Source organism: Xenopus tropicalis, chromosome 3 (assembly GCF_000004195.4).
Source record: "Xenopus tropicalis strain Nigerian chromosome 3, UCB_Xtro_10.0, whole genome shotgun sequence".
In the NCBI taxonomy this organism is placed as follows: Eukaryota; Metazoa; Chordata; class Amphibia; order Anura; family Pipidae; genus Xenopus; species Xenopus tropicalis.
The window spans coordinates 108036829-108062709 of NC_030679.2; the positions used below are offsets into that span (position 1 = coordinate 108036829).

Genomic DNA, 25881 nt, shown 5'->3' on the forward strand with positions numbered 1-25881 from the left:
ATATTTTAGATTGTAAGCTATATTGAGCAGGGCCCTCTTTACCTTGGTCAGTATTTACATGCAGTGTGTTTGATATACACACCTAGATATTGTATATCTCCTATTGGATACCACTTCCTGCATTGGGAAAGATGGAGGTTGATTTTCCCATTTAACTCTGTGGATATGGCTGGAAGTGGGCATAGACGTCCTTGCCATAGACAATGCTGATAATTGCCTCTGCTAAAACACACGTAGAGAAAATCAGCAGTAAATGATCAGCATTGTAGCTTCTGCTAGTAGATCTGTGTGTCCTCACCCTAAAGGAAAGGTTGAAATCACTGAGTACCCCCCAGTGATTGTATATACTTACCTGATACTTCTGAATGGTGCTCCTGTTAGCAGAAAACTGCCCCAGCCGGTGATCTTTTCAGTGAGCACCATGGAGCAATTGTCTTCCTGCTTTTTCTTTTTTCATGCTGGTGCATGAAAGTGAAAAGCTGAACTTAGCATTTATTTCACTTGCATCAACCCCAGGGTAGAAAAGAAAGATGAAGCAGAAGAAAAGAATTGCTCCGTGGTGCTCTGAGAAAAATCCCAGCCCTAACTTTTGCCCCCCCCCCCCCAGTGCCTCAGCTTTAAATGTTTTTTAATTCTAATGTGTATATATATGGAAACAGTTAATTAGTCTATTAGTCTGATAGAATAAGCTTATTGCAGCACTCAGATGAGTTCCTACAGTCAGCCAAGATCCCATAGATCTGAAACCTCTGTTAACTTAAGCTTTATAAATGCCTTCAATAAGAGTTGTACTCATACTCTATTCTCTCTTTAAGGGAATATGCTGAAAGAGATACATTATTAATTAAATGGTGTTTCATTTAATAGTTTGCTATAATATATTATGAGTATATCCTGAGCTACTTTTCAAATTTAAAAAAAGAAAATACACCAGTGGACAAGGAGGATATTTAAGAATTGTCTCTGGTGGAGTTGTATAATAAAAGACACTAAGTTTGCCCGGGAGAAGTAACCCATAGCAACCAACCAGCAAGTAAAATCAACTGGTCATCCGTTTATAGCAATAGCGTATTGTTGCTATAGGTTGCTGCTCCTGGGAAAACGTAGCACCTTTTATTACAAGTGTGGCTCAAGTGGATGCTTTGCATTTGGAGAATTTATCCTACAAACTGGGGATGGTTATACAGGTATAGGGCCTATTATCCAGAATGCTAGGGACCTGGGGTTTTCTGGATAAGGGGTCTTGCAACAATTTGGATCTCCATACCATAATTTTACTAAAAAAGTGTATAAACATTAAATAAACCCAATAGGATTATTTATAAATTAGTTGGAATCAATGACAAGGTAAGGGGGCTTTTATAGCTGGGGGGGGGGGTGATTGTAGTTCTCCTTTGATTTGGTCTACAGGATGCCTATGTTGCCCTCATGTAAGAGGGTTTTCTGGTTATTTATTGGCTGTAAGAGTACTGCAATCTTGAGTGGTTCATTCAAATGTATCATTTTTTTTTTTGAGTTACTGATCATATTGTATTTATTGGTACATACAAAGTGGAACAATTAGTTTTTGTATCCAGTGCAAATATTCTACACATTAAAATCTTTTGCTTTAACTTTGATTCTTCCTAATTCTAAAGCAATAATTAAACATTCCATATTTCTGCCATATTGCTGTAAAAAGCACACACCTTGACTGCCCCTTAGTTACTTGTGGGAACCAGTGAGACCTCTCAGCCATGGGTTGGGGTGGGACAAAACCTGACAGGCTGGAGCACTAATGTAAACAATCTTTTTCCTACCCACAAACCCTTTCCTTAATTTTTCTTTAAGGAGCTTCTCTATGGCTGAAAGGTAAGTTGAGAGAGTTTTAATGCATTTGGTTTGGTGCCATGGATTTTAAGTGGTACTGACACATTCTTGTAACTATTGTAATTGTATTATCTGTATATCCTCAGCTTTGACATGGGCAGGGTTAGAAGAAGTCATTTAGGTACAGCAATGACATCTCCCTTTTGGCAAACACCTAAAGGCTTGTGGCCAACAGAGAGATTAGTAGCCTGTGGTATTGAAGATTTAGCGCAGGCGACTAATCTTATCTTGAGACATAAGCCTAATGGCGGGTGGCAAAGATTTCATCACTAGAAGATTGTAGCTGTAGTTCCATAACAGTTTATGAAACCTTATGGTGTAGGTTTGCCAGTAGTTATGTGTGTAGCTATTTGTTAATATTATTGCATGAGAGAGAGAGGGGATTTTGCATGTGGGGGTGATATTTACACAGTGGATGCAGCTGCTAAATAGAGATTTCCCTTTGGGGTGCTGGTGATGCACTTCCATGTCAGAGTGCCAGCCTTGTGCTCACTGATGGTTACTACTGACGTTTTCTCACTGAAGCACAATGTTCAGATCAGGGATTATCAGGGGAAATTAAAGATGTCTTTTGAGGTGTTGTCGATCCCTTGATGTTTTACCCTCCCTCTATTCTCAAGCAAATTATCTGCATTGATAAACACTGTTTTGAAGGGTGCCATGCCTCTAATGATAAATGTGCCCCTAGGTGCATTTCTCCAATCTTTGCTAGTTATAGGAGCTGACAGCAGGGAACGACTGGATATACTTTTCTCCTTAAACAGAATAATCCCTTTAAATGCTCTTCTGTATCTATAGCAAGTGAAAAAATGATCTCTCAAAGGGTTCAATCCGCCCTACAGGGTATCAGTAGAAGACAACAATGTAAGCTAAGTGCAAAAACACATATGCAGCAGCTGCGGGCATGATAATATGGTCCAGTTCTAAGAGTCCGGCATCCCCGAATAATGTCTTACAGAGACCCAAACTCTATTCTGAGCTATCCTCTGTTACATGGTTGTTTCACTTTTACTTTATGTTGTGTTTTTATGTATTAATGCTTCAGTTAATTCCCATTTTTAAGTAGCCTAAACAAACAGATCAGCCCTGTTTGGCCATGCATGCGGATGATTAGATTAAACTGTAAGCTCTATGGGGCAGGGACCTAAACATTTTAGCACTTATTTCTATATAGATTGAACTTCACTTTTCATATATGGGTTTGCATTAGCAAGCTGCATTTTCTTTGTATTTGTGTAATTAGTGCAGAAATATAACACCTAGCCACAGAAAATACTGGCTTACAACAAAATCAATATTTTGGACTACCTAACTACTTGTTAGTTGTTGCAGTATTTCCATCTGTTTCCCTGCATTATTCATTATACCTTCATTGGCTGCTGGGTTGTGTGTGGAATGTACATTGCTGGGTAAGTGAGCAGTTGAGCAGCATCTAGAGAAAAACAAAGAAACAGGAATTTAATAGTTTACAGACTGCTTCTGTAAGAATTTACATCCTGAAAGGGCAAAATGCATTTCCTACCCTGTGTAAATCTCTACTGCCACCATAAGTAACGTGAGGAAACTAGATAAGTAATTTCTATTTCACACCGAGACATGTTAAATGTGATAAGTTATATAATTACGGGCCAGGAAGCCTACCAAGTGTCTTTCTTGTGTAGTGATTACTTCGGCAAGCTGGGCCATCTCTATGTTAAACCTTGAAAATGATATGTTGTCAGGCATAAACTATATTTTTAATTTCTACTTAGTGTCAGTATGACTAGTCTGGGAAAGCAGTAATCGTCACAATGTGACTACTAGGCATAATATATTGGGAACATCTGCACTTCCAATTATTGCACAGAGACTTATTGGAGAACCTATGTGTAGTTTATGGGAATAATCTGAGAACACACTGATTCTTAGTAAGCCTGAATTAATCTGTTATACCCACTCCAATTAATATCCTTCTACCACAAATGCAGGAACATGCCATCGGTACAGTTCTATAAGACATAGAATTGCCTTTCATGACTTATAAATCAATTGCTCCGTTTCCACGGTATATCTTTAATTAATTCACAGATGCTGCAAATTGTGTTAGGGCTGTTCAGACTGTGGTCATCCAACTAATCCTGCATTATAATTCTAAACTGTTTCAGGTCAAGCCTCATTTATAGGCCAGCCTTCAGCCAGGGCTCCTGTTAAAGGTCTCATCATTTGAGTCCCTCTTAGCTCATGAAATGGGTACAGGTAAAAAAAAAAAAAAGTAGCTGTGAAAAAACACATTCACTTCAATGCATTTGCAAACTTTTCAGCATTTTGTGAATTTCTCGGCAGATCCACTAATCACTAGTCTTAATAAACTGGTGTTTATAAATCCAAAATATATTGGAAAAATACAAATGTAGGATTAAAATATATAACCCAAAGGTATAGGCACATTCTAGCTCTGTTCAGGAGTGACTTGAGCTGATTGATAATATGAAATGACACGCACTTTCACTTAAACACAGTAAATCCCTGAAGCCAAAACCATTAAAGCCGTAGCACTTCCAGTAGTGCAACCTTATAGGCAGAGACAGACTATGGGGGGAGTGTTGTCACAAAAGGTGCAAATACCGGATATAGTCACCATCACCCTTATGTGTTCTGCTCAAGGTATTGATCTCTGCTGCTATCCTATTCAGTATTTAAAAATGGTGGGTCAGTTGATTAGACTGTAGTTCTGGGCAGTTTTTCAGAACATTTTTTGACTTGCTTCGTTCCACTGCATATCGTGCGACTTGGGAAACATTGTGCCTATTTGGATAAGGACAGTAGCTCTGTTAATACTGCGTTTCTATTCCTATTTTCCTGGGGTATCGCTTTTTTATATTTTACTTGTGCATAATAAAAGTTACATTTTACTCACCTAAATAAAGCAATATATACCTTCCTGTACTTTCATTTACATAGTTACATAGGGTTGAAAAAAGACCAGTGTCCATCAAGTTCAACCCATCCAAGTAAACCCAGCACACAACCCACACCTACCAATCTATACACTCACATACATAAACTATAAATACAACCACTAGTACTAACTGTAGATATTAGTATCACAATAGCCTTGGATATTCTGATTGATCAAGAACTCATCCAGGCCCCTCTTAAAGGCATTAACAGAATCTGCCATTACCACATCTCTAGGAAGGGCATTCCACAACCTCACTGCCCTCACCGTGAAAAACCACCTACGCTGCTTCAAATGGAAGCTCCTTTCCTCTAATCTAAAGGGGTGACCTCTGGTGCGTTGATTGTTTTTATGGGAAAAAAGAACATCCCCCAACTGCCTATAATCCCCTCTAATGTACTTGTACAGAGTAATCATGTCCCCTCGCAAGCGCCTCTTTTCCAGAGAAAACAACCCCAACCTCGACAGTCTAACCTCATAGCTTAAATCTTCCATCCCCTTAACCAGTTTAGTTGCACGTCTCTGCACTCTCTCCAGCTCATTAATATCCTTCTTAAGGACTGGAGCCCAATTTGGTATTATCCCTTTTTGGATTGGAAAAGTTCTGTTGGTCCTGTTTCTTTGGGTTACACTTTAATCCTACCTTGGTATTTTTTCTATAATTTCAAGAACATCTCGGACTGTAAATATGTAAAGCAAATGTTTATTCTTCTTAAATTTCAGTTTTACTGCCCCACCCACTTTATCCCATTACGCCTAACCCTCCACATATTTAACTAAATGTGGCCATACATGTTAAGATCTGCTCATTTGGCGAGGTTGAATTGACAGCTTAAACCTGCCCTACCCTTTAGGGTTAGGTTATTGTTGTGTAATTTTTCCAATTTTGAAATTTTAAGTGTCAATTTTCACCTCCCTAGAGTAGCTCTTGGGGGGTGTCACAGAGACTGTTTTACTTACATTATTTGATACATTTTTTATCTTTGGACTTGCTGAACATAATAATCATTAAAAGCAACTATTATTTATTTATTGATTCAGTAGTTGCTAACATTACACAGATGCTGCTGAGAAATGAACCAACTAATGTAGCAAATTGTAAAAGTCTGTACCTGGATTACTGAGCTGCCAGCCTAAAACACCTAACTTTAGACTTCACTTTTAGAAAAACTCTCACAAATAAAGATATTTAAAGCAATTGGGTGTCCTGTCTAAAGCCAACTACACTGAAACTGAACTGTGGATACTTAAAATCCTAAAGAAGAGTAATACATTTTTCACAGACTGTCTAATTTAACAAGAGTTTAGTAAATCTAAATGTTTAGATCACAGATTCAATCTAAAGAGTTTTTCAAAAATTTAGCACATTATTTGAATTGGGTACATGTGTGTGGGTAAGAAGCATTTTTACTAATCCATTGAGGGCACAGTTTGGGAATTGTATTAATTGCATGCTTTTGTCTCAAATAATCAATTTTATTATTGTCTCATTTTCTTTCTGTGCCCTTTTCTTACTTGATTTAAATCCTCGGTCTCCGCTCAGCACTTGTCTCTCTAATGTGCCAACCTTATGCATTTTCTGCCAAAGATCCAGAAGTACTGGCTAATTATATCCCTCTACGCAGCCTATCATTAACAAGTGATTAGTCCAAGTAGGACACAACAGTGTTTTACACTGCGTAGCAAGCAGAGAAAATATTATGGCTTGCTTGCAAACGTGTGGGGGTATTCTGTAAAACCTGCAAAATATTCAGAATTGTATTTATTAAAAAGTCACCTTCTAGAAATCATTTAAGCAAGTAAACGGTAATTACTGCATTGGTTAAAAAAAAAAAAAGGAATCAAATATTCACTCGAGTAATTATTACTAAATGTTATTTCCCGTTCCATTGTGCATTGATAAAGAAGAATTTATGAAAACCATTGCTAACAGAGCAGAATAAATAAAAAGGTCCTGGGTTTTACTGATCTTTTTATAGCACAATTTAGATCTTCTTGAATCTTGCTCCTTACTAAGCTTTAAATCATTATTAAACCAGTCCTTTCAAAAATATAAACGCTTCACTGAGTAGGACAAATATATTTAAGTGAACTTGAAAACATTCAAAAATTCTAGTAGCATTTTACTGCCTACTTTTCTGATTTCAGACCAACCCTGCTCCTAAAGAGGTAACTGTTAAAGGAGCACCTTTTCCTCTCATGGATGTGAGGCTCAAAGTGCTTTACTGGCATCTACACTAAACATATAGGGACACCAGGAGATTAAGCCAGGGTTGCAACGATTTGTAATAGGGATTTTAACGAAGGTGTATAGTTCGAGTTACCGGGTTGGAGGCAGAGCTCATCTAGGCCATTTCCACTTTATGGCAGACACTGTCATCCCCCATACAAGGTTATAGATATATAAAAGCATGGGGAATCTAATTATCCAAACAAACTTTTTTCCATGATATACAGAAGCATATCAAAGATACATTTTATTATATGCTTATAAATAAAACTAATTTTGATAGCCCCATGTCTCCCAAGTATCAATACAAGGATGTATATACGTTTTTCAAGATACAAGACCCTTCACTTGTAAAAGCTAAAACCCACAACAGTGCGCTACAGAATTTTAAAATGCTGCTTTGGAAATTGGCATACTTTTTGCAATTCAAAAAATGCCATTAACAGCAAGTTTAACCCAGAAACAAGTCATTTTACCCCAGAAAACCATAAATAACATTTACTACTGCAAGTGTGCAAAGCGCAATTCGATTTGTTAATCAGCATGTTTTGCTCATAATGCAACATATTTACCATAATGCCAGTGAAATCAAGGCTGCAGTGACAAGATAGTAACTCCATGCCAACAGCCCACGGTATACCTATCACACATGCAGTATGTATTACATGTGTTGCCCGCTCCTGATTTGCACGCACAAGTTATATAATGCACAGTAACTGGTTTTCATTTGTGTTTTATAGAGAAACATTATTTTACCCTGATTTGTTTGGTGTTACTTTTTCAGGTCGGCTCCGTCGGCTCCCAGGAATGAAACTGAAGAAGCAGGTGACTGTTTGTGGAGCAGCCATCTTTTGTGTGGCTGTCTTCTCCTTGTATCTCATGCTGGACAAAGTGCAACACGACCCACCCAGGAGACAGAACGGTGGCAACTTTCCCAGGGTAAGAGAGACAAACAAAATGTAATTCTTCCAAACTAGAACAGTGCACAAAGGATAAAAAAACAATACCGTACCTGTACCTGTATTAATATTATTGTTACCATATCATCCATTTAATTTGGAGACAGTATAGTTCACTCTCTATATACCACTGAATTAAATATAAATGAGCAACATGTAGAGAGCAGATTTTAATATTTAATGCTTTATTTGGGTTTCTGAAGCATTCCTGTGCAAAAATGACTTCCTCAGTCTCATCAGCAATCCTGTCCTTTTCCCCAGTGCACCACTGACCTGTGATATAAAGCCATAATTTATTTACACACTGGAGCCCTGTGAGCTGGAAACTTAAATTTGGTGACTGTAGGAATTTTCATGCCTCAGAGAATTTACTTAAGGCTTCCTGGAGATTTCATTTAGGCATTTGGGTTTGTCAGTTTAAGCCCAAGGGAAACTGCCCTGCAAGCCTTGTGTATCGGTGAGCGTTATATAATGGATTTGTTGATGTAAGTTTACTTTACAAAGATAAATGTTATATGCATTTTCTATGGGTCCTTTACCAGAGGAGCACAAAATATAATGTAAAAAAGCATCTCAAAATATATTTTAACAAATTTTGGCTCCATCCTGCAGGAAATATAATGTAAGAGGCTGAACAGTAACACATAGCAATGCTCACAGGGATCATTTTACCTAGTTATGTTTAGGGATTATCTTCCGTGGGTGTTCCAGTAGATAAAAGGCACTTGAGAGGGGGCATAACTCTGTACAAGTTCATTAGAGGGGTTTGTAGACAGATAGTTCTTTTTTTTTTTTTCTCATAAAAGGGATCAACGCACCAGGAACAGAACTTTCATTTGAAACAGTATAGGTAACAGTTTAGGCAATAAGGTTGTGATGGCAGATTCTGTTAATGCCGGTAAGTGGGGCTTGGATGAGTTCTTGAACAAGTATAGTATCCAGGGCTATTGCTATACTAAAATCTGAAGTTGATGTTGGTATGTATAGTTTATGTATGTGAGTGTATAGATAGGTCAGTATGGGTATGTAAGTGAGTGTATAGATAGGTCAGTATGGGTCTGTATGTGAGTGTATAGATAGGTCAGTATGGGTATGTAAGTGAATGTATAGATAGGTCAGTATGGGTTTATGTATGTGAGTGTATAGATAGGTCAGTATGGGTATGTAAGTGAGTGTATAGATAGGTCAGTATGGGTCTGTATGTGAGTGTATAGATAGGTCAGTATGGGTATGTAAGTGAGTGTATAGATAGGTCAGTATGGGTTTATGAATGTGAGTGTATAGATAGGTCAGTATGGGTTTATGAATGTGAGTGTATAGATAGGTCAGTATGGGTTTATGAATGTGAGTGTATAGATAGGTCAGTATGGGTTTATGTATGTGAGTGTATAGATAGGTCAGTATGGGTTTATGAATGTGAGTATATAGATAGGTCAGTATGGGTTTATGAATGTGAGTATATAGATAGGTCAGTATGGGTTTATGAATGTGAGTGTATAGATAGGTCAGTATGGGTTTATGTATGTGAGTGTATAGATAGGTCAGTATGGGTTTATGTATGTGAGTGTATAGATAGGTCAGTATGGGTTTATGAATGTGAGTATATAGATAGGTCAGTATGGGTTTATGTATGTGAGTGTATAGATAGGTCAGTATGGGTCTGTATGTGAGTGGATAGATAGGTCAGTATGGGTTTATGAATGTGAGTATATAGATAGGTCAGTATGGGTTTATGAATGTGAGTGTATAGATAGGTCAGTATGGGTTTATGAATGTGAGTGTATAGATAGGTCAGTATGGGTTTATGAATGTGAGTGTATAGATAGGTCAGTATGGGTTTATGTATGTGAGTGTATAGATAGGTCAGTATGGGTTTATGTATGTGAGTGTATAGATAGGTCAGTATGGGTCTGTATGTGAGTGGATAGATAGGTCAGTATGGGTTTATGAATGTGAGTATATAGATAGGTCAGTATGGGTTTATGAATGTGAGTGTATAGATAGGTCAGTATGGGTTTATGAATGTGAGTGTATAGATAGGTCAGTATGGGTTTATGAATGTGAGTGTATAGATAGGTCAGTATGGGTTTATGTATGTGAGTGTATAGATAGGTCAGTATGGGTTTATGTATGTGAGTGTATAGATAGGTCAGTATGGGTCTGTATGTGAGTGGATAGATAGGTCAGTATGGGTTTATGAATGTGAGTATATAGATAGGTCAGTATGGGTTTATGAATGTGAGTGTATAGATAGGTCAGTATGGGTTTATGAATGTGAGTGTATAGATAGGTCAGTATGGGTTTATGAATGTGAGTGTATAGATAGGTCAGTATGGGTTTATGTATGTGAGTGTATAGATAGGTCAGTATGGGTTTATGAATGTGAGTGTATAGATAGGTCAGTATGGGTTTATGAATGTGAGTGTATAGATAGGTCAGTATGGGTTTATGTATGTGAGTGTATAGATAGGTCAGTATGGGTTTATGTATGTGAGTGTATAGATAGGTCAGTATGGGTCTGTATGTGAGTGGATAGATAGGTCAGTATGGGTTTATGAATGTGAGTATATAGATAGGTCAGTATGGGTTTATGAATGTGAGTGTATAGATAGGTCAGTATGGGTTTATGAATGTGAGTGTATAGATAGGTCAGTATGGGTTTATGAATGTGAGTGTATAGATAGGTCAGTATGGGTTTATGTATGTGAGTGTATAGATAGGTCAGTATGGGTTTATGAATGTGAGTATATAGATAGGTCAGTATGGGTTTATGAATGTGAGTATATAGATAGGTCAGTATGGGTTTATGAATGTGAGTGTATAGATAGGTCAGTATGGGTTTATGTATGTGAGTGTATAGATAGGTCAGTATGGGTTTATGAATGTGAGTATATAGATAGGTCAGTATGGGTTTATGTATGTGAGTGTATAGATAGGTCAGTATGGGTCTGTATGTGAGTGGATAGATAGGTCAGTATGGGTTTATGAATGTGAGTATATAGATAGGTCAGTATGGGTTTATGAATGTGAGTATATAGATAGGTCAGTATGGGTTTATGAATGTGAGTGTATAGATAGGTCAGTATGGGTTTATGTATGTGAGTGTATAGATAGGTCAGTATGGGTCTGTATGTGAGTGGATAGATAGGTCAGTATGGGTTTATGTATGTGAGTATATAGATAGGTCAGTATGGGTTTATGAATGTGAGTATATAGATAGGTCAGTATGGGTTTATGAATGTGAGTATATAGATAGGTCAGTATGGGTTTATGAATGTGAGTATATAGATAGGTCAGTATGGGTCTGTATGTGAGTGGATAGATAGGTCAGTATGGGTTTATGTATGTGAGTGGATAGATAGGTCAGTATAGGTCTGTATGTGAGTATATAGATAGGTCAGTATGGGTTTATGTATGTGAGTGGATAGATAGGTCAGTATGGGTCTGTATGTGAGTGGATAGATAGGTCAGTATGGGTCTGTATGTGAGTGGATAGATAGGTCAGTATGGGTTTATGTATGTGAGTGGATAGATAGGTCAGTATGGGTTTATGTATGTGAGTGGATAGATAGGTCAGTATGGGTTTATGTATGTGAGTGGATAGATAGGTCAGTATGGGTCTGTATGTGCTGGGTTTACTTGTAAGGATTTAGTTTGAAGTACTTCAGTCTTTTTTCAATCCAACTAAACCATATAACTATGTAACATCTAATATGTCAGTAACAGTTCAGTGTTCTCCTGCATGCAGGTTACAGTCAATACTATGGAGAAAAGTTATAACAAAGTCCACTTTGTATTCTTTCCCAGAGCCAGATATCTGTCCTACAGAATCGTATAGAGCAGCTTGAGCAGCTCCTAGAGGAAAACCACGAAATCATCAGCCACATCAAGGACTCTGTTCTAGAACTGACAGCCAATGCTGAGGGCCAGCCCATTCTGCTCCCATACCACACTCCTAATGGAACTTGGGTCATGCCACCTGACCCCAGACCTAGCTTCTACTCTGTATCTCCTCAGGACTGTCAGTTTTCTGTGGCAAATAAACGGCAAAAGACAGATTTGCAGGTAAATAACTCTGTTGTGCTGTGCTTTGTTGGTAGAAAACTAAGTTAGTAAGAAAGGAAAGTCTTGTGATGCTGCTCAGCTTAAATCTGATGGGAAATGTCACATGACTCTCTTCTGCTCACTAAATAATTTTTCTTAGCAGAGCAACATCACAAGATTTACCTTTTCTCACAAATGTCATTTCTGTTGACTGGTTACAATCAATAGCAGGAAGAGCTCGTCTTTTATATTCATTATATTAGAAGTGTAAAAAATACTAATATCGTGAACTAGAAAAAAAACCTAATTAAAAGGAGAAGGAAAGTCATTTTGGCATTTTACTGCCAATAGATTTGCCACATTAGTGCCACCTAGAACACTATATTTATTCTGTCGAAAGCCTTACTATACCTGAATAAAGAGCCCTAGAAGCTCCCTCTGATAGCAGCTACCATTTTAGCTTGTTCTTGGTAGCTTCCAGCTGCAAGAAATCCTGTGTTTCTTTTGATAGAGGACTCAGTGCAGCGTTCCTGTAAGTATTTATTTATGGCTGTATTTACATAGACCTTTCTGATAAAGCTTACTTAGTTTTCACCCTTCCTTCTCCTTTAAGGGTTTACATTTTCTATAACACACCATATTCTGTGCTCTAAATGCATTTTATTTGTCTTGCAGATGCTTGATGTTTATACGCAGTTGCCTTTTGATAACGTTGATGGAGGTGTTTGGAAACAAGGCTTTGATATTACTTATGACCCTAAGGAGTGGGACAATGAACCATTGCAGGTGTTTGTGGTTCCACATTCGCACAATGACCCTGGTGAGTAAGTAAATATGACACTGTGCCTGTATTTATTTTGCAACTTTGTAGAAGTATATTGGCAGAAATTCAAAATATCACAACCAAAAGGTGCAAGGGGTTAGTATGCTCTTTTATTAGCCTCTCTGAAAATGGGTATAAAGAAATTCTACCATAATTCAATTTATTACCTGCAGACCCTAAAATCTCCATGTATGAGATGTTATGAAAGTGCTTCCAGCTTACTACAGCTTCTATTAACCTTATCAGATCTGACCAATATTTGATGTATGCAGGCTCTCCCTAGAAATAAATAGGTGGGCAGGGAAAAAATTGAGCCTGTAGGGGGAAAAAATAATAACGCTCCTCTCCTGCCCTATTAGAGCAGTTTTTGCAGCAACTGATAGGACTGTGAGTTTCCACTAATAAAAGGCACAGTCCTACTGGCAATTCTTATAGCAGAAAGGCAGGTTTTACTAAACAAAAGGCTGAATTTGTTGGATGTATTTATTTTAATCCACAGTAACTATGATACAAATTCACAAATCATTTTACTGTAAAGCAGCTGTAATTACAGAGGAAACGGGCCCTGCAACTGTTAGGGGCCCATAAAGTGTAGAGCGCCCCCATGGGACTGGTAAGGAGCTGCAATTTTTTCTCATGTAAAAGATCCCATAGTTTAGAGGCCCAATGATATTGCTGTGAGAGCTCATATAATTCAGTAAATATATGCCAATATAAACTGTTGTGTTACTTTGTAATAAGCAGCTTCATGAATGAATCTGCTAATACACCAGTCAGTTCATTGGGGGCAGTTGACTTTAAAGGAATACTGTCATGGCAAAACATACGATATCATCCCCCTCCCAGCAGCCGATCAACAGAACAATGGGAGGGTAGCAAGATAGTAGCTCCCAGTAGATATCAGAATAGCACTGAATAGTAAGAAATCCAAGTCCGAATTGGGACTCCTCCAGTTACATGGGAGTAGGAGAAACAATAGGTTACCTGAAAGCAGTTCTAATGTGTAGCACTGGCTCCTTCTGAAAGCTCAGACTCAAGCACAATGCACTGAGATGGCTGCCTAAACACCTATATTATAATTAAAAAATATATATTTGTTGGTTCAAGAATAAAATGTTAAATGGTAGATTGATTTATTTGATATGTAAACAGTTAATTTATAAATGAAAAGTACACCATAAAAATCATGACAGTATCCCTTGGATATGTTTTGCTATTCTGGATTACCTTCCTACTTAATTTGTGGTTTACAAACCGTATGGTACACAGATAGCTTACTTATGGACTTGCTACTTTAAGAATTCTTTTCAATTTGATTTAGGTTGGATCAAAACCTTTGATAAGTATTACTATGACCAGACGCAGCATATCCTGAACAACATGGTAGTGAAATTGCATGAAGATCCACGGCGAAAGTTTATTTGGTCTGAAATCTCTTTCTTCTCTAAGTGGTGGGACAACATCAACTCTCAGAAGCGAGCCGCAGTGCGCAGGTATCCATCTGAATGTCCTGTTTTCCACTTTAGCGGTGTTGCTATGCAGTTTGAAAGAAATAAAGAAATGTGTATTTAATGCATGTCCATACATTATATCCATATTCTGTGGTTTTCAAACTATGGATTTTCAGACCAGGTTGTACTTGGACCATAGATTTTCATAACCTCTGGCATTTGCCAGAATCCACAGATTGCCAGTCCAGGCCTGTGTCTCCTTTAAGCAGGTTTCATCGTATTTTTCTTTTTTTGTTTTCTTTGTTTGCCGTCTGTAGGTTAGTTGCTAGTGGCCAGTTGGAGATGACAACTGGAGGTTGGGTGATGCCAGATGAAGCCAACACTCATTACTTTGCTATGATTGATCAGATGATAGAGGGACATCAGTGGCTCAAGAAAAACCTTGGTAGGGGACCCTGTTGCTGGAAATACAGATGTATGATTATGCTCACAATACATCTAGCTAATAAAACTGTTAACTATACACATGAGATCATTGGCCTTCTTTAAAGTGCACTAGATAGCATAATAATTACTCACTGTCCTGTTAAATCCCCAAAATTAAACACAATCTAGTCTCAATTCTTTACCTCTCTTCTTTGCCTTTACAGCTGCAGCAATGTGGAGAGAGATAGTTGCACACAGTGAACGGTGTAGTTTCAGAAAATCTAATTTAAGTAGAATTTTCAGGTTTTTGTTAAAGTGATGTTTAATTACTGAACCTAAGATACTTCCTGATTATATAAATTTGATGGGTATTGTGTATTTTTTTATATGGAGTCTTCTGGTGTGTTATGTTAAACCTTTGTTTTGTTTAATATGCTGAATTACTAGACAACTTACTCTCTTCAGATGCCACCCCAAGGTCAGGCTGGGCAGTGGACCCCTTTGGGCACAGCTCTACTATGCCATATATCCTAAGACGCTCCAACCTAACCAGCATGCTGATCCAGAGGGTACACTATTCTATCAAGAAGCACTTTGCTGCTACACAGAGTCTGGAGTTCATGTGGAGACAGACATGGGGTATGACGATACCTTGATTGTTCTTGGCTCATGTCCTGAATATTTTGCTCTGGGGTGAACTGCTATTTATAGCCTCTCAGCTGTCAATCAGCATGTCAGCTCTTGCTTGTTAGCAGCCCTCCTTATTAAATGCAAATCAGCAACTAAAATAGCTACCACTGATTCTCTTTTAATAGTATTCTGTAAATGTCTGGAGCGGGTCACAGCATTTCCTGCTGCACAGACATATTTAAGTATTTATAAAGCATCAAGACCAATGCAAATGGTAAAGAGAGCGCTTCCCATAAGAACAGACACATGAGACACAAAGTGCTCAAATTTGGGAGTCAAGAAACTAAGAGATGTGACTTTCAGTATTGCTCTTTAACAGAGGGCAGTGACTTTATAATGAAGGAATGGAAAGAGAATTAACAGTAATTGTCTTGAAGAAATGTATTTAAAGAAATCATTTAAAGGCAAAGAGCTTAGAAAAAGTCTAGCCAAGCCTTCATGCCGTACTTCCTGAGAGATTGCGAGTATTTTGTAGAGCATATTGAGCTGTTTGGTGAGTGTAATTTTAATCAATGGCTCATTGATGTGGTCCTCGCTCTGACTTTTGCTATCCCCTTCAATGCATTGCATTCAAAACAATCGCCTTAGCATGATATCGCCCTTAGCATGATATCACCCACCCAAGGTAGGCATATCAGGGGAAAGATTTTTTTGTGTGGTGACCTCGCCAAAACAAACAAATCTTACCGTCTATGGCCACCTTAAGGAAGGCATATCAGGAGAAGAATCCACTCTTTTGACAACCTCGCTAAACGAGCGGATCTCAACATATATGGCCACCTTAAGGCAATATGTGCATAGATTGTCCATATTGCTTTCTGTAGCCGAAACGTCAGACCGCAACCGAAGAACAATAGTGGTCATGAAGAAATTTGTGCTTGTCCCAGTTTCAGGGGACATCTACTAAAGATGTGGCGGTTGTTAAATCTTCCACCTGGACCCAATCCTAACCTGCTGTGCCACTTTGGGTTATAATTCTCTGCTCCATATGACCTTCCAGTCGGAGACCAGAGTTGTTGGGACAGGAGCCATGACTAGAGGGGTTGTGACAGGGGTGCCATCACTAGTAGGGAGAGCCCTGTGAAGAGTCAGGCCCATGACTCTTCACAGGAGTAATTTGTTGGCTTGAATCTGCCCAACACATGGGTTTAGTGCCAGCTTATGCACCTACTAATCTTTACTGCTGACATTTTGCAGTGTGTATGCTTGCACACAGATTGGTATTGCAGACTTGAATTTAAGAGTAGCCATTCTTTGATGTATTTTTTAGATCCAGATTCCAGCACTGATATCTTCTGCCACATGATGCCCTTCTACAGTTATGATGTCCCACACACATGTGGCCCGGACCCCAAGATTTGCTGCCAGTTTGATTTTAGACGTCTTCCAGGAGGAAGAATAAATTGTCCTTGGAAAGTGCCACCAAGAGCGATCACAGACTCCAATGTGGCTGAAAGGTAGGAAAAAAAGAGTTGGAGCAAATCAGTGTAATATACTTTAGTTCTTTAGAAGCACAACTGTGTAACAGAAGAGCTGATTTCAAATTACTAGTTGAAACAAACAAGGAAACCACATATAAACAAACAGGGCTGGCAGATGCTCCAGATTCCCGGAACTTCAGAATTAATGACGTGTTTACTTTCTTTTCACAAAGTTCCATTTAATTTTGTGTTGATAGGGCCAACATTCTCCTGGATCAGTACAAAAAGAAATCCAAGCTATATCGCAGTAAAGTGGTGCTGGTGCCTTTGGGAGATGACTTTCGCTATGATAAAATCCAAGAGTGGGATGCTCAGTTCCTCAACTACCAAAAGTTGTTTGACTATATGAACTCGCACCCAGAACTCCATGTTCAGGTGAGTGATGAGCTTAAGAAAATATGCACAGCATGTCTTGGCCTGCTAGAAGATAAATGGTTTTTTATCCTCCTTTTTTTTTTTTTTCTAAATTTATACTGACACCCATTTCTTACAGTAAACTTCAAAAACTAAATGCAACTGCATCTGATTTACACCAGAGAACATGTTAAAATGTGTAAGTTTTGCTGCATCAGCTGCAGTTGAGTCTGGCATATCCCCACCTTGCACTTTCAATTACGCAGGAATTGTGTGTAAATTGCACTTTGCACATTGCACTGAGCCCTGTAGTGTAGTACAATAGTTTTAATTATTAAAGGGAGTCAAGACTCTGTTTTTAAGTAGTTCTTCCATTTTGGCTGTCAGCGCAGTCTGAAAATGCTGGCACAAAGGGTGGGGGGACTCAGTTGTAAAATGCTGCATACGCAGAGCAGTTTCTCACTGGAGAAGGCAACAGTATATTTAGTTAATCCCCAAGCCACTGACACTGCAGCCTTACTCTTTAACGTGCCATGAAACAGATTTTAAGAACATGCTGATATGTAGAACTGTGATTCTATTCCCAGGCTCAATTTGGAACACTATCAGATTACTTTGATGCCCTGTACAAGAGGATGGGGGTCGTACCTGGAATTAAACCTCCTGATTTTCCTGTGGTCAGTGGAGACTTTTTCTCTTATGCTGATCGTGAAGATCACTACTGGACCGGATATTACACATCCAGACCCTTTTATAAGAGCATGGACAGAGTGCTTGAGTCCCACCTCAGGTAACCGCATAAGTCTCCAAATAGTACAAAAGTAAAATAGAGCTTCAAAACTGTACAAAAGCATACAGGCAAAATAACATTCCCATATGTTTTAGTCTATAGACTTCTCTATAGCCTCCCAGTGTATTTATACATGATCATCTATTTCTCCTTGCATGAAGCTTTTCCCTGCCACCCTGAGAGACATGAAATCTCTCTTCTCTCCATATAGTGTGGTGCACAAGGTGATGGAGGGGTTGAATGGCATTGTGAGTCTAAGACAGGTTTGGAAATTGTTTTTATTAGTATTAGGGCTCCCTTTCAATCTGTAGAGTTAGGTAAGTTTATGTAGTAAAAAAAATATTTTAATTTTGAGGGCTTTTACATAACCCAACTGAATGAGTTTATGCCAAAAAGATGAGTATCTTTTGTGTTTAAGCCCCTCTGGCCACTGAGTACACAAACTAAGCCCTTGCTGATCTTATATTGCTCTTCCCCTGTTTCGTCAGCATGGGTCCCTAGATGCTGGACAATAACTCCCAGAATCCCCCAACATCTAATAAAGGTGTAAGCAAGTATCCCAAACTCAACACAAAATGTCAGTTTAAAAAAATCATGTTTTTTGTTTGTTTTTTTTTTTTCAAATATCTGTATTAAAAGCATACAGACCCCACAAAGTGCTGGTATGCTTTTTATATGGATATTTGAATAAAACTGTGATTTGGGAACTGCATTTGGGATACTTATTTGATATGGATGTTTGATTTGCCCCTTAATCTGGTGGCTGTATCCCATTAACTTTGGCCTTTTTTGACTGGCCATTTGGGACCCTTATTAAAATTTTTTATCTCAGCAATATCAGAGGACCAGATTTACCCATGGTCCTATTCACCTGTTTGCTTTAATAGTGCCATCCTGGGTGGCTCTTTGCTAGTCCCAGGGAGCCTTTATTACTTATGTTTGTATCTGACTCCCTTAGCTCCAGGTGATGATTTGCCATTTGTACTTGTCATTTGTAAGTAAAGAGCAACAGTGATTTATTTCATGTTATTTTGTTCTCCCTTTAGAGGAGCAGAGATTTTATACAGCTTGGCTATTAATCATGCCAGGAAAGCCGGAACGGAAAGCAAATACCCACTCTCTGATTATGCTTTGTTAACTGATGCCAGACGTAACCTTGGGTTATTTCAGCACCATGATGCTATCACAGGCACAGCAAAGGAAGCTGTGGTGATTGACTACGGTGTACGGTAAGCACCATACTGCATGGCTGTCCTGACAGACACAACATACATACTAGAGAGGAACTTAACTGGAAGAAGTAGGTGTGGGAACACACTATGTATATCATACCTTTTATAAGCCTTCCAACTGTTTTCTTTTGTCTTTTCTTACTGATAATTAATCTGCTTCTACATCTGGCACTAAACTTAGCCCCTCTTTCCCTCTGTGCATGCGCAAATCTGGGCATGTTCCTCTCTCTGTCCTACTCAGGTTACTCCATTCGTTGATGAACTTGAAACGCATAATTATTAATGCAGCTCACTACCTCGTTGTGGCAGACAAGGAGAAGTATCACTATGATCATTCTGTGCCATTCTTCAGCACGGTAATTTCCTATAGCCATGCCGCTGTTTGTACATGTAACCTTTGCCAGCAAGATCCCTGTTGGCTAAAGTCTGTTGGGGATCTGCCTGACTTGCAGGTGGTTAAGAAGTAAATGTGCAGTAGCAGGGCATGTATTAGGGTAGGTCAGAAAAAAAATTTGCTCAGGCATCAGTGGGGCTCCTTGAGAAAAAAAGTAGAAAGGATATGTTATTTTTTTAATGTATAAATCGGGGGGGGGGGGGGGTTGAAGCCTGCAGCCCCCTAGCTGTTGTCAAACTGTAGCTACCAACATTTTTCTATAGATGAAGGTGTTTGGGGCTAATGTGTTGACTAGTAGTCAGACATTAACTAGATGACCCCAGCTGGGGCATCCTTGATTCATCTTGTTATATTCCTGCCAGCCTTTCCAGAGGCCCCTATTATCAACATCCAGCCCCGTTTGTTTCATTATCCATATGCTTCCTTAACCAACACCAATATTGGAACCCAGCCACAAAACTCGCCATCAGTTCCACATAAGAGATGAATGATTTCTGCACTGGGGTTCCAATCAAATATATAGGCAAAATGCTCTGTATTTCCGGCAAAGCTCTTCAATTATTGGCACACAGAATAATTGATTCTGCTATCATACAGATTGATAAATAAACACTATATATACAAAGGTTTTTAGTGTTCTGTTGGGAATGCATAGTAACATCACAGTGCATCACATCTCTCTTACATCTCTATTGCATTAAGCTCTCTATTCACAAAAACATAATACATGGATTTAACATGGCACCAAAGTCAGAGTTACATGAAAAAAATAGTTTCAAGCTACAGTAATAAGGAAGGGGTTCTTGGTAATAGTGGGATTAGGGTTAGCCTTCCTCCAACAGTAAACATACACTGTTAGTGGGATGTTGGTTCACAGGCTGGACGCCTGTCTTTGCTCATATATATGTTCTCCTGATGTCTTGGCACACAACATGGCATCTCCACTATCGGGTACAAAGATTTGCATTTGGTTGTGGGAAAGACAATCATGCAGGAATCCTAGTGAGCAAAAATTCAGGGGTGACTTGCGCCAGTTTATTTACACTTTGCCCAGCATGATAAAGGAGCCATTGTATATCTCTCTGCCCTACCCTAATACCAGTCTCTTGAGACCCCCTCCAGATTTAGAGAGGGCCCCAAATCCAAAAAATTTTAAAATTATTATGTGACACAGTATTAGTTTGTGTAATAATTATTGGGTATTTTTTGTCATTACTATTTAAACAAGTGTTGATATTGATTATGATGGGCTGCCCAAACTATGGCTGTTTGGCTGCCAGGGAATACTGGGAACTATAATTAAGTGACCCAGCTCATGTGGTATTTTCTCACTTTTGGGATTTAACTCTTCTGTATTACCAGGGTATTACCTGGATACTTTTCTCTTTAACCCAGCACTGAATGAACTTATTACTATGTGTACAGTTGATATAAATGTTATATTTAACAAAAGAGCTAGGCTAGATGTTCCCTGAAAAGGGCAAGTATTAAACCAGAATAATATGCACAGGTTGACTTGCTCCCTGACACATCCCTTTGCACTCACAGGATGAGAGCCGTTTAACCCAGGAAAGCCTGCCAGAGAAAACTGTTATTAAGCTGACTGCATCGCCAAGGTAAGGTTTGATTTGACATCTGACAATGTTCTAGAATGTGAAGCCAGGATCGCTCAGCCAAGGAACCTTAGCTTAACAACAGTTTGGCTGAAGGAGAATTCTGGGAGTTCTAATATGAAATGAAGCAAGCATCTGTTGTTTATCCATGGTCCAGAATTACATGGAGGAGGCCATTTCCATTAGCAAATCTTCAAACTGCCACAAAGCCTGTAAATGTACAACAAGTCATAGCCTCTCTGAGCCTAAATATTTGATCACATAGGGCAACGGTTACTAAATGTCTTTGCCCAGAATTCCCAGTTTGTAACCTTCCTAAAGGCAGTTCTGGTCCTTTTGCTTTGCTTATAGGTACGTGGTGGTTTTTAACCCAGTGGAACAGAACCGCCTGTGTGTAGTCTCTCTGCTTGTGAACACTTACAATGTGCGAGTGCTTACAGAAGATGGCCAGCCTGTGGCAGCCCAACTCAGCCCTGTTTGGCAGTCTGTTACAGACATGAACCCTGATGTCTACCAGGTGAGTGACCTCTTTTTTGCTCAGAGGAACTTGCCCAGTTAATGCTTAGTAAAGCCAAGCTGATAGGCTACCATTTTTCAGTAATCTGGCCATGTATGTCAGTGTTTCATTGGAAGAAAAAATAGCACATCCCTAAATTTGACTACATGGATGGTCAAATAACAAGGGTGAAACTTGGGTCTCTTTTCCATTTAAAAGGGAAAAATAGATTTAATAATATTTAAATCACACCACATCTGTCCTCAAACAATGTTCATATAGATATACAATTTTCTCATTTGTAAAAATTGCTCATAATGAAATCAGCTAAATTATACTTTTCCTTTACTACAATTACTTTACTACAATAGGCGTGATTCCAGAACTCACTTGGCAGCAGAATGCAGGGACGCGCTAAAAAAAGGAAGCCCTTAATTACCTATTATATTACAAGGTGATTTATTTCTCACTTAATAACACGTTTCTTGCACCTCCAAACAGCATTACTGACACACACACACACTGTATTTTAGAAAGTGGATTCATGAATTATAGTTATAATGAATAAAGAGTTCCCTGCTGTGTTACAGAAAGGATTTTACAAGTTGCTGAGGAGTTCTGTGGTTAGGGATCATTCATGAACCTTTATAGTTATGCATAACTCCAAGGTGACACCTAATATCATACTCTATTCATTATAATAAGTAGCAGTTAATAAAGGTGAGCTGTAGAGCTTGAGGCAGAGCTAATTATTGGCGGGAGAGGTGTGGGAAGAAATACAATTAGAGGAGAGCAGTGAATAGAAATACATTTTAGAGGAGATGGGGTGGGAGAATTAAGGGAGAGGAGATAAGCACTTATAGAAGGCTATTTCAATAAAGGATCCTATTATCCCTGAACTTAGATTTGCACTTTAAATTGATTCTAGTCTGTTTTCCTTTACTAATTATATATCCATTTCTTATAAAAATATTTAAGCAGCTTAAGATTTTTTAAGGGCAATGGCACATGCTGCAATTTGCCACCCTCACAATATCTATTCACGACTGGGCAGCAAAATGCTAGAAAATACCCTTCAGCAAACAGTTTATCCTGCCAGCAGGGGTTGATTAATGCACAGGCTTACCTTGGCTATAGCCAAATGATTATTTCTCTTTGCGAATCTTTTAATATTCATTTTTATATGTACTTGGTCCACTTGGGTGCACCTGGGAGAAAAAGGCAGGCTGGGTGCATGAGTGGAGATCCAGGCACACATGCACAGGAGCTGGGCTGGGTTCGGCACGTGGCAGTGGCGTCAGTGGTGCGTGCTGAATGTGAACTGCCGTAAAGAACATGAGTGCCTGATTTGCATGCATGTGAGCACAAGCACTTCCCTTGTCTGCCTCCTTCTTCCAGGTGCACCCAGCCGGTATCAGTGCAAATAAAAATAAATATTAAAAGAATTGGAAAGAGAAAATAGAAATAATTGGAAAAAAAAAAAAAAAGATGGGTCCCTGACCACAACTGGACCCCCCCAGGCACACAAATGACGAATACCTTTCCTGTCTACTCTTGCCTTGCCTGCTGACTGTGCTGTGGGAAGCCAGGTGGGAGTAGCCTAGGGGCCTCACATCCCATTAATCTGCTACTGCCTGCTAGCACAATCACATTTTTTTTTTATCTGTTCCCGCTCCATTTATCTACCGACCTTTTATGTAGTCCTTTAAAATAGATTAGTGTTCACAACAGCAATAAACCATACCCCAAAACTTTCCCCATTAGTGAAGCTAGTGTTGTAATAGACCCTGCAATAAAACAATATTTAATACATCCAGTAGCCTTCATTCACCACCCAGGCTACTCCTTTTATATGGAAGAAGCACATCTGGTGAACCGGGTGTGATTATTCCCCATAAGGCTAGTGCCAAATGGGGCTGATTCAGCCCGCTGCATTGCCCCAGGTGCAAAATATGAAAGTTTGCATTTCACAGCCAGTATCCACTGTATCTGCCTGCACCTGGGCGGAGACTATGCTTCTGGGTGCAGGTAAGGTAGCAGGCTGGTGCCAGCATAGAGCATGATTCTCGGCCTGCATTTTTCCACAAGAGTTCTAAAATGCTTAAGTCTGTGGTGTATGTGAGCAGATTGCCTGATCCGGGGTTTGTACATCCAAACAGGTTTGCCAAATTGTGTGAAGAAGATTGGAAGTGTGAACTCTGGAATACCAGTTTTAGATGGGGCTGATTTTTCTGCCGAGAGGCCAACCTTTTAGTTGAGTATTATGGGGAAACCAGTGTAGACTGAGCAATGGAAGTTAGTAAGGGGGGTGCATATAGTATACCAGTTAAGGAGATCCCACAGTTACAAAGAAATCGAACAGTAACCTTAAATCTTAGTCTCAGTTGTGTAATGTCAAATGGAAAAGTAGTAAACTGTGCTGGCGTGATGTGCAGGCCAGCCTGATACTCTCAGGGTTGGCCGGCTTTAGGTTGACCACAGCACAACATTTGCGGGTCACGGGCGGGTTCGTGTTGAGCTCTTCCGCCGGCTCTCCCTGTCCACAACCATAAACTGCCGCTCCCAGCTCTCTGTTATATAGGCGTTTGCTCACCCTGCTTTTTTGTGACATCATTGATCAGCGGGTCGGTGCAAGTCTAACTAGACTATCCTGGCCATGTATGGTTTGGGCTGGGAGTGGGTGGGTTAGAGTCTCGTGTGGGTCAAGTTTTACTCCACCTCACTACTCTGCTGCTTGAAATGGGAGAGCTGGAGTTTAGATTTTGGCTGGTCTAGAGGAAAATTAAGCCTCCCAGTATAAATGAGGAGAATGAAGCCCAACTACACTACTATTACAAATGGAAGAAGCTTTGGTATTAGGTCAAGTTATTATCACAAGCTACTTCAGTTATCCAGACATGACTGTAGTAATGGCCAAGTCAGTACAAGCTAGCAGTTTAAGAAAGGAAAGACTTCACAAAGCATAATATTTATGGTTTAATAAAAGTGTTTGTGTTGAGGTTTGTAATTAAACATGTGTTTTAGGCATCTAAGTTATCTGGGACAGCAGAAACTTCCATCAGATACAAGGAAGCCAATAAAGCATGCAAAAAAGCTATCAGGCAAGCTAAAATAGAGATGAAAAGGGATATTGCAGCTGGGAGTAAAAAGAATCCAAAATTATTTTCTAAATATGTAATTATAAAAAAAAATATATAGCGACAGGGTGGGACCCTTATTATCAGAGGGAGGTGAGTTGTGGATAAGATATTCTGAACTGTTATTTTTCATCTGTCTACACAACCGAGGAACCAGCTAATGAAAACTTCCTTTTTAGTAGACCCAATTCTAATAATATAACTAGTGATACATGGTCAACTCCAGAGGAAATTTAAAAGACTAGAAAATGTAATGGTAAACAAAGGTTTAGTACTGTGGTATCAAAGGCTTCCTTGAAGTATGGCATGCAGGAGAAAGAGAGGGGAATTGTTGTGCTGTTCTCAGCCTGAAAACTATAGGCCTGTTAGTTTGACTTTAGTGGTAGGAAAGCTTTTGGAAGGGGTAATAAGGGATAAAATACTTTAAAAATGTTGCCCTGCAATCAATAACCGATACAAGAGTTGAAGAGAGCCCTGCCCAAAAGGGCTTACAATCTACAAGCAGAAAGGGTTGAGACACAAGGTGTGGGAATGGGCATGACAGTTGTGAGAGGTGTGGCACAGGGTATTGCATTTAGCAGCACACTGAGGTTATGTTGATCTAGATTAGGGTAAGCTTCTCTAAATAAATGCGTATTTAGAGATCTCTTGAATGCAGAGAGATTGGGAGAAAGTCTGACAGTTTGTGGGAGCGAATTCCAGAGAAGGGGGGCAGCCCTTGCAAAGTCTTGAATGCGAGTGTGTGAGCAGGGAATGAGAGAGGAGAAAAGGAGTAACAAGCAGGTTGGATGGTACCTAGAGATGAGTTCAGTGATGTAGGGTGGGGCAGAGTTATGAACTGCTTTGAATGTGAGAGTCATTGGATGGTAGGGGAACCCAGTGCAGAGATTGGCAGAGTGGCATGGCGGAGGAAGAGCGGTTGGAGAGGTGTATGAGCCTGGCAGCAGTATTCAT

At 39.2% G+C, this 25881-nt stretch overlaps 1 protein-coding gene across 1 annotated transcript in view; it reads left to right on the plus strand.

Moving 5' to 3' along the window:
- Nucleotides 1–25881, plus strand: part of man2a2 (mannosidase, alpha, class 2A, member 2) — a 37585-nt gene that overhangs the window by 5349 nt on the left and 6355 nt on the right. Inside the window, 13 exon segments of the mRNA NM_001006776.1 lie at nt 7822–7976; nt 11804–12061; nt 12716–12860; nt 14185–14356; nt 14632–14759; nt 15206–15379; nt 16701–16887; nt 17109–17286; nt 17853–18055; nt 19102–19284; nt 19529–19643; nt 21230–21297; nt 21646–21811. Coding sequence (NP_001006777.1) covers nt 7845–7976; nt 11804–12061; nt 12716–12860; nt 14185–14356; nt 14632–14759; nt 15206–15379; nt 16701–16887; nt 17109–17286; nt 17853–18055; nt 19102–19284; nt 19529–19643; nt 21230–21297; nt 21646–21811 — 2109 coding nt within the window. The 5' untranslated portion in view covers nt 7822–7844.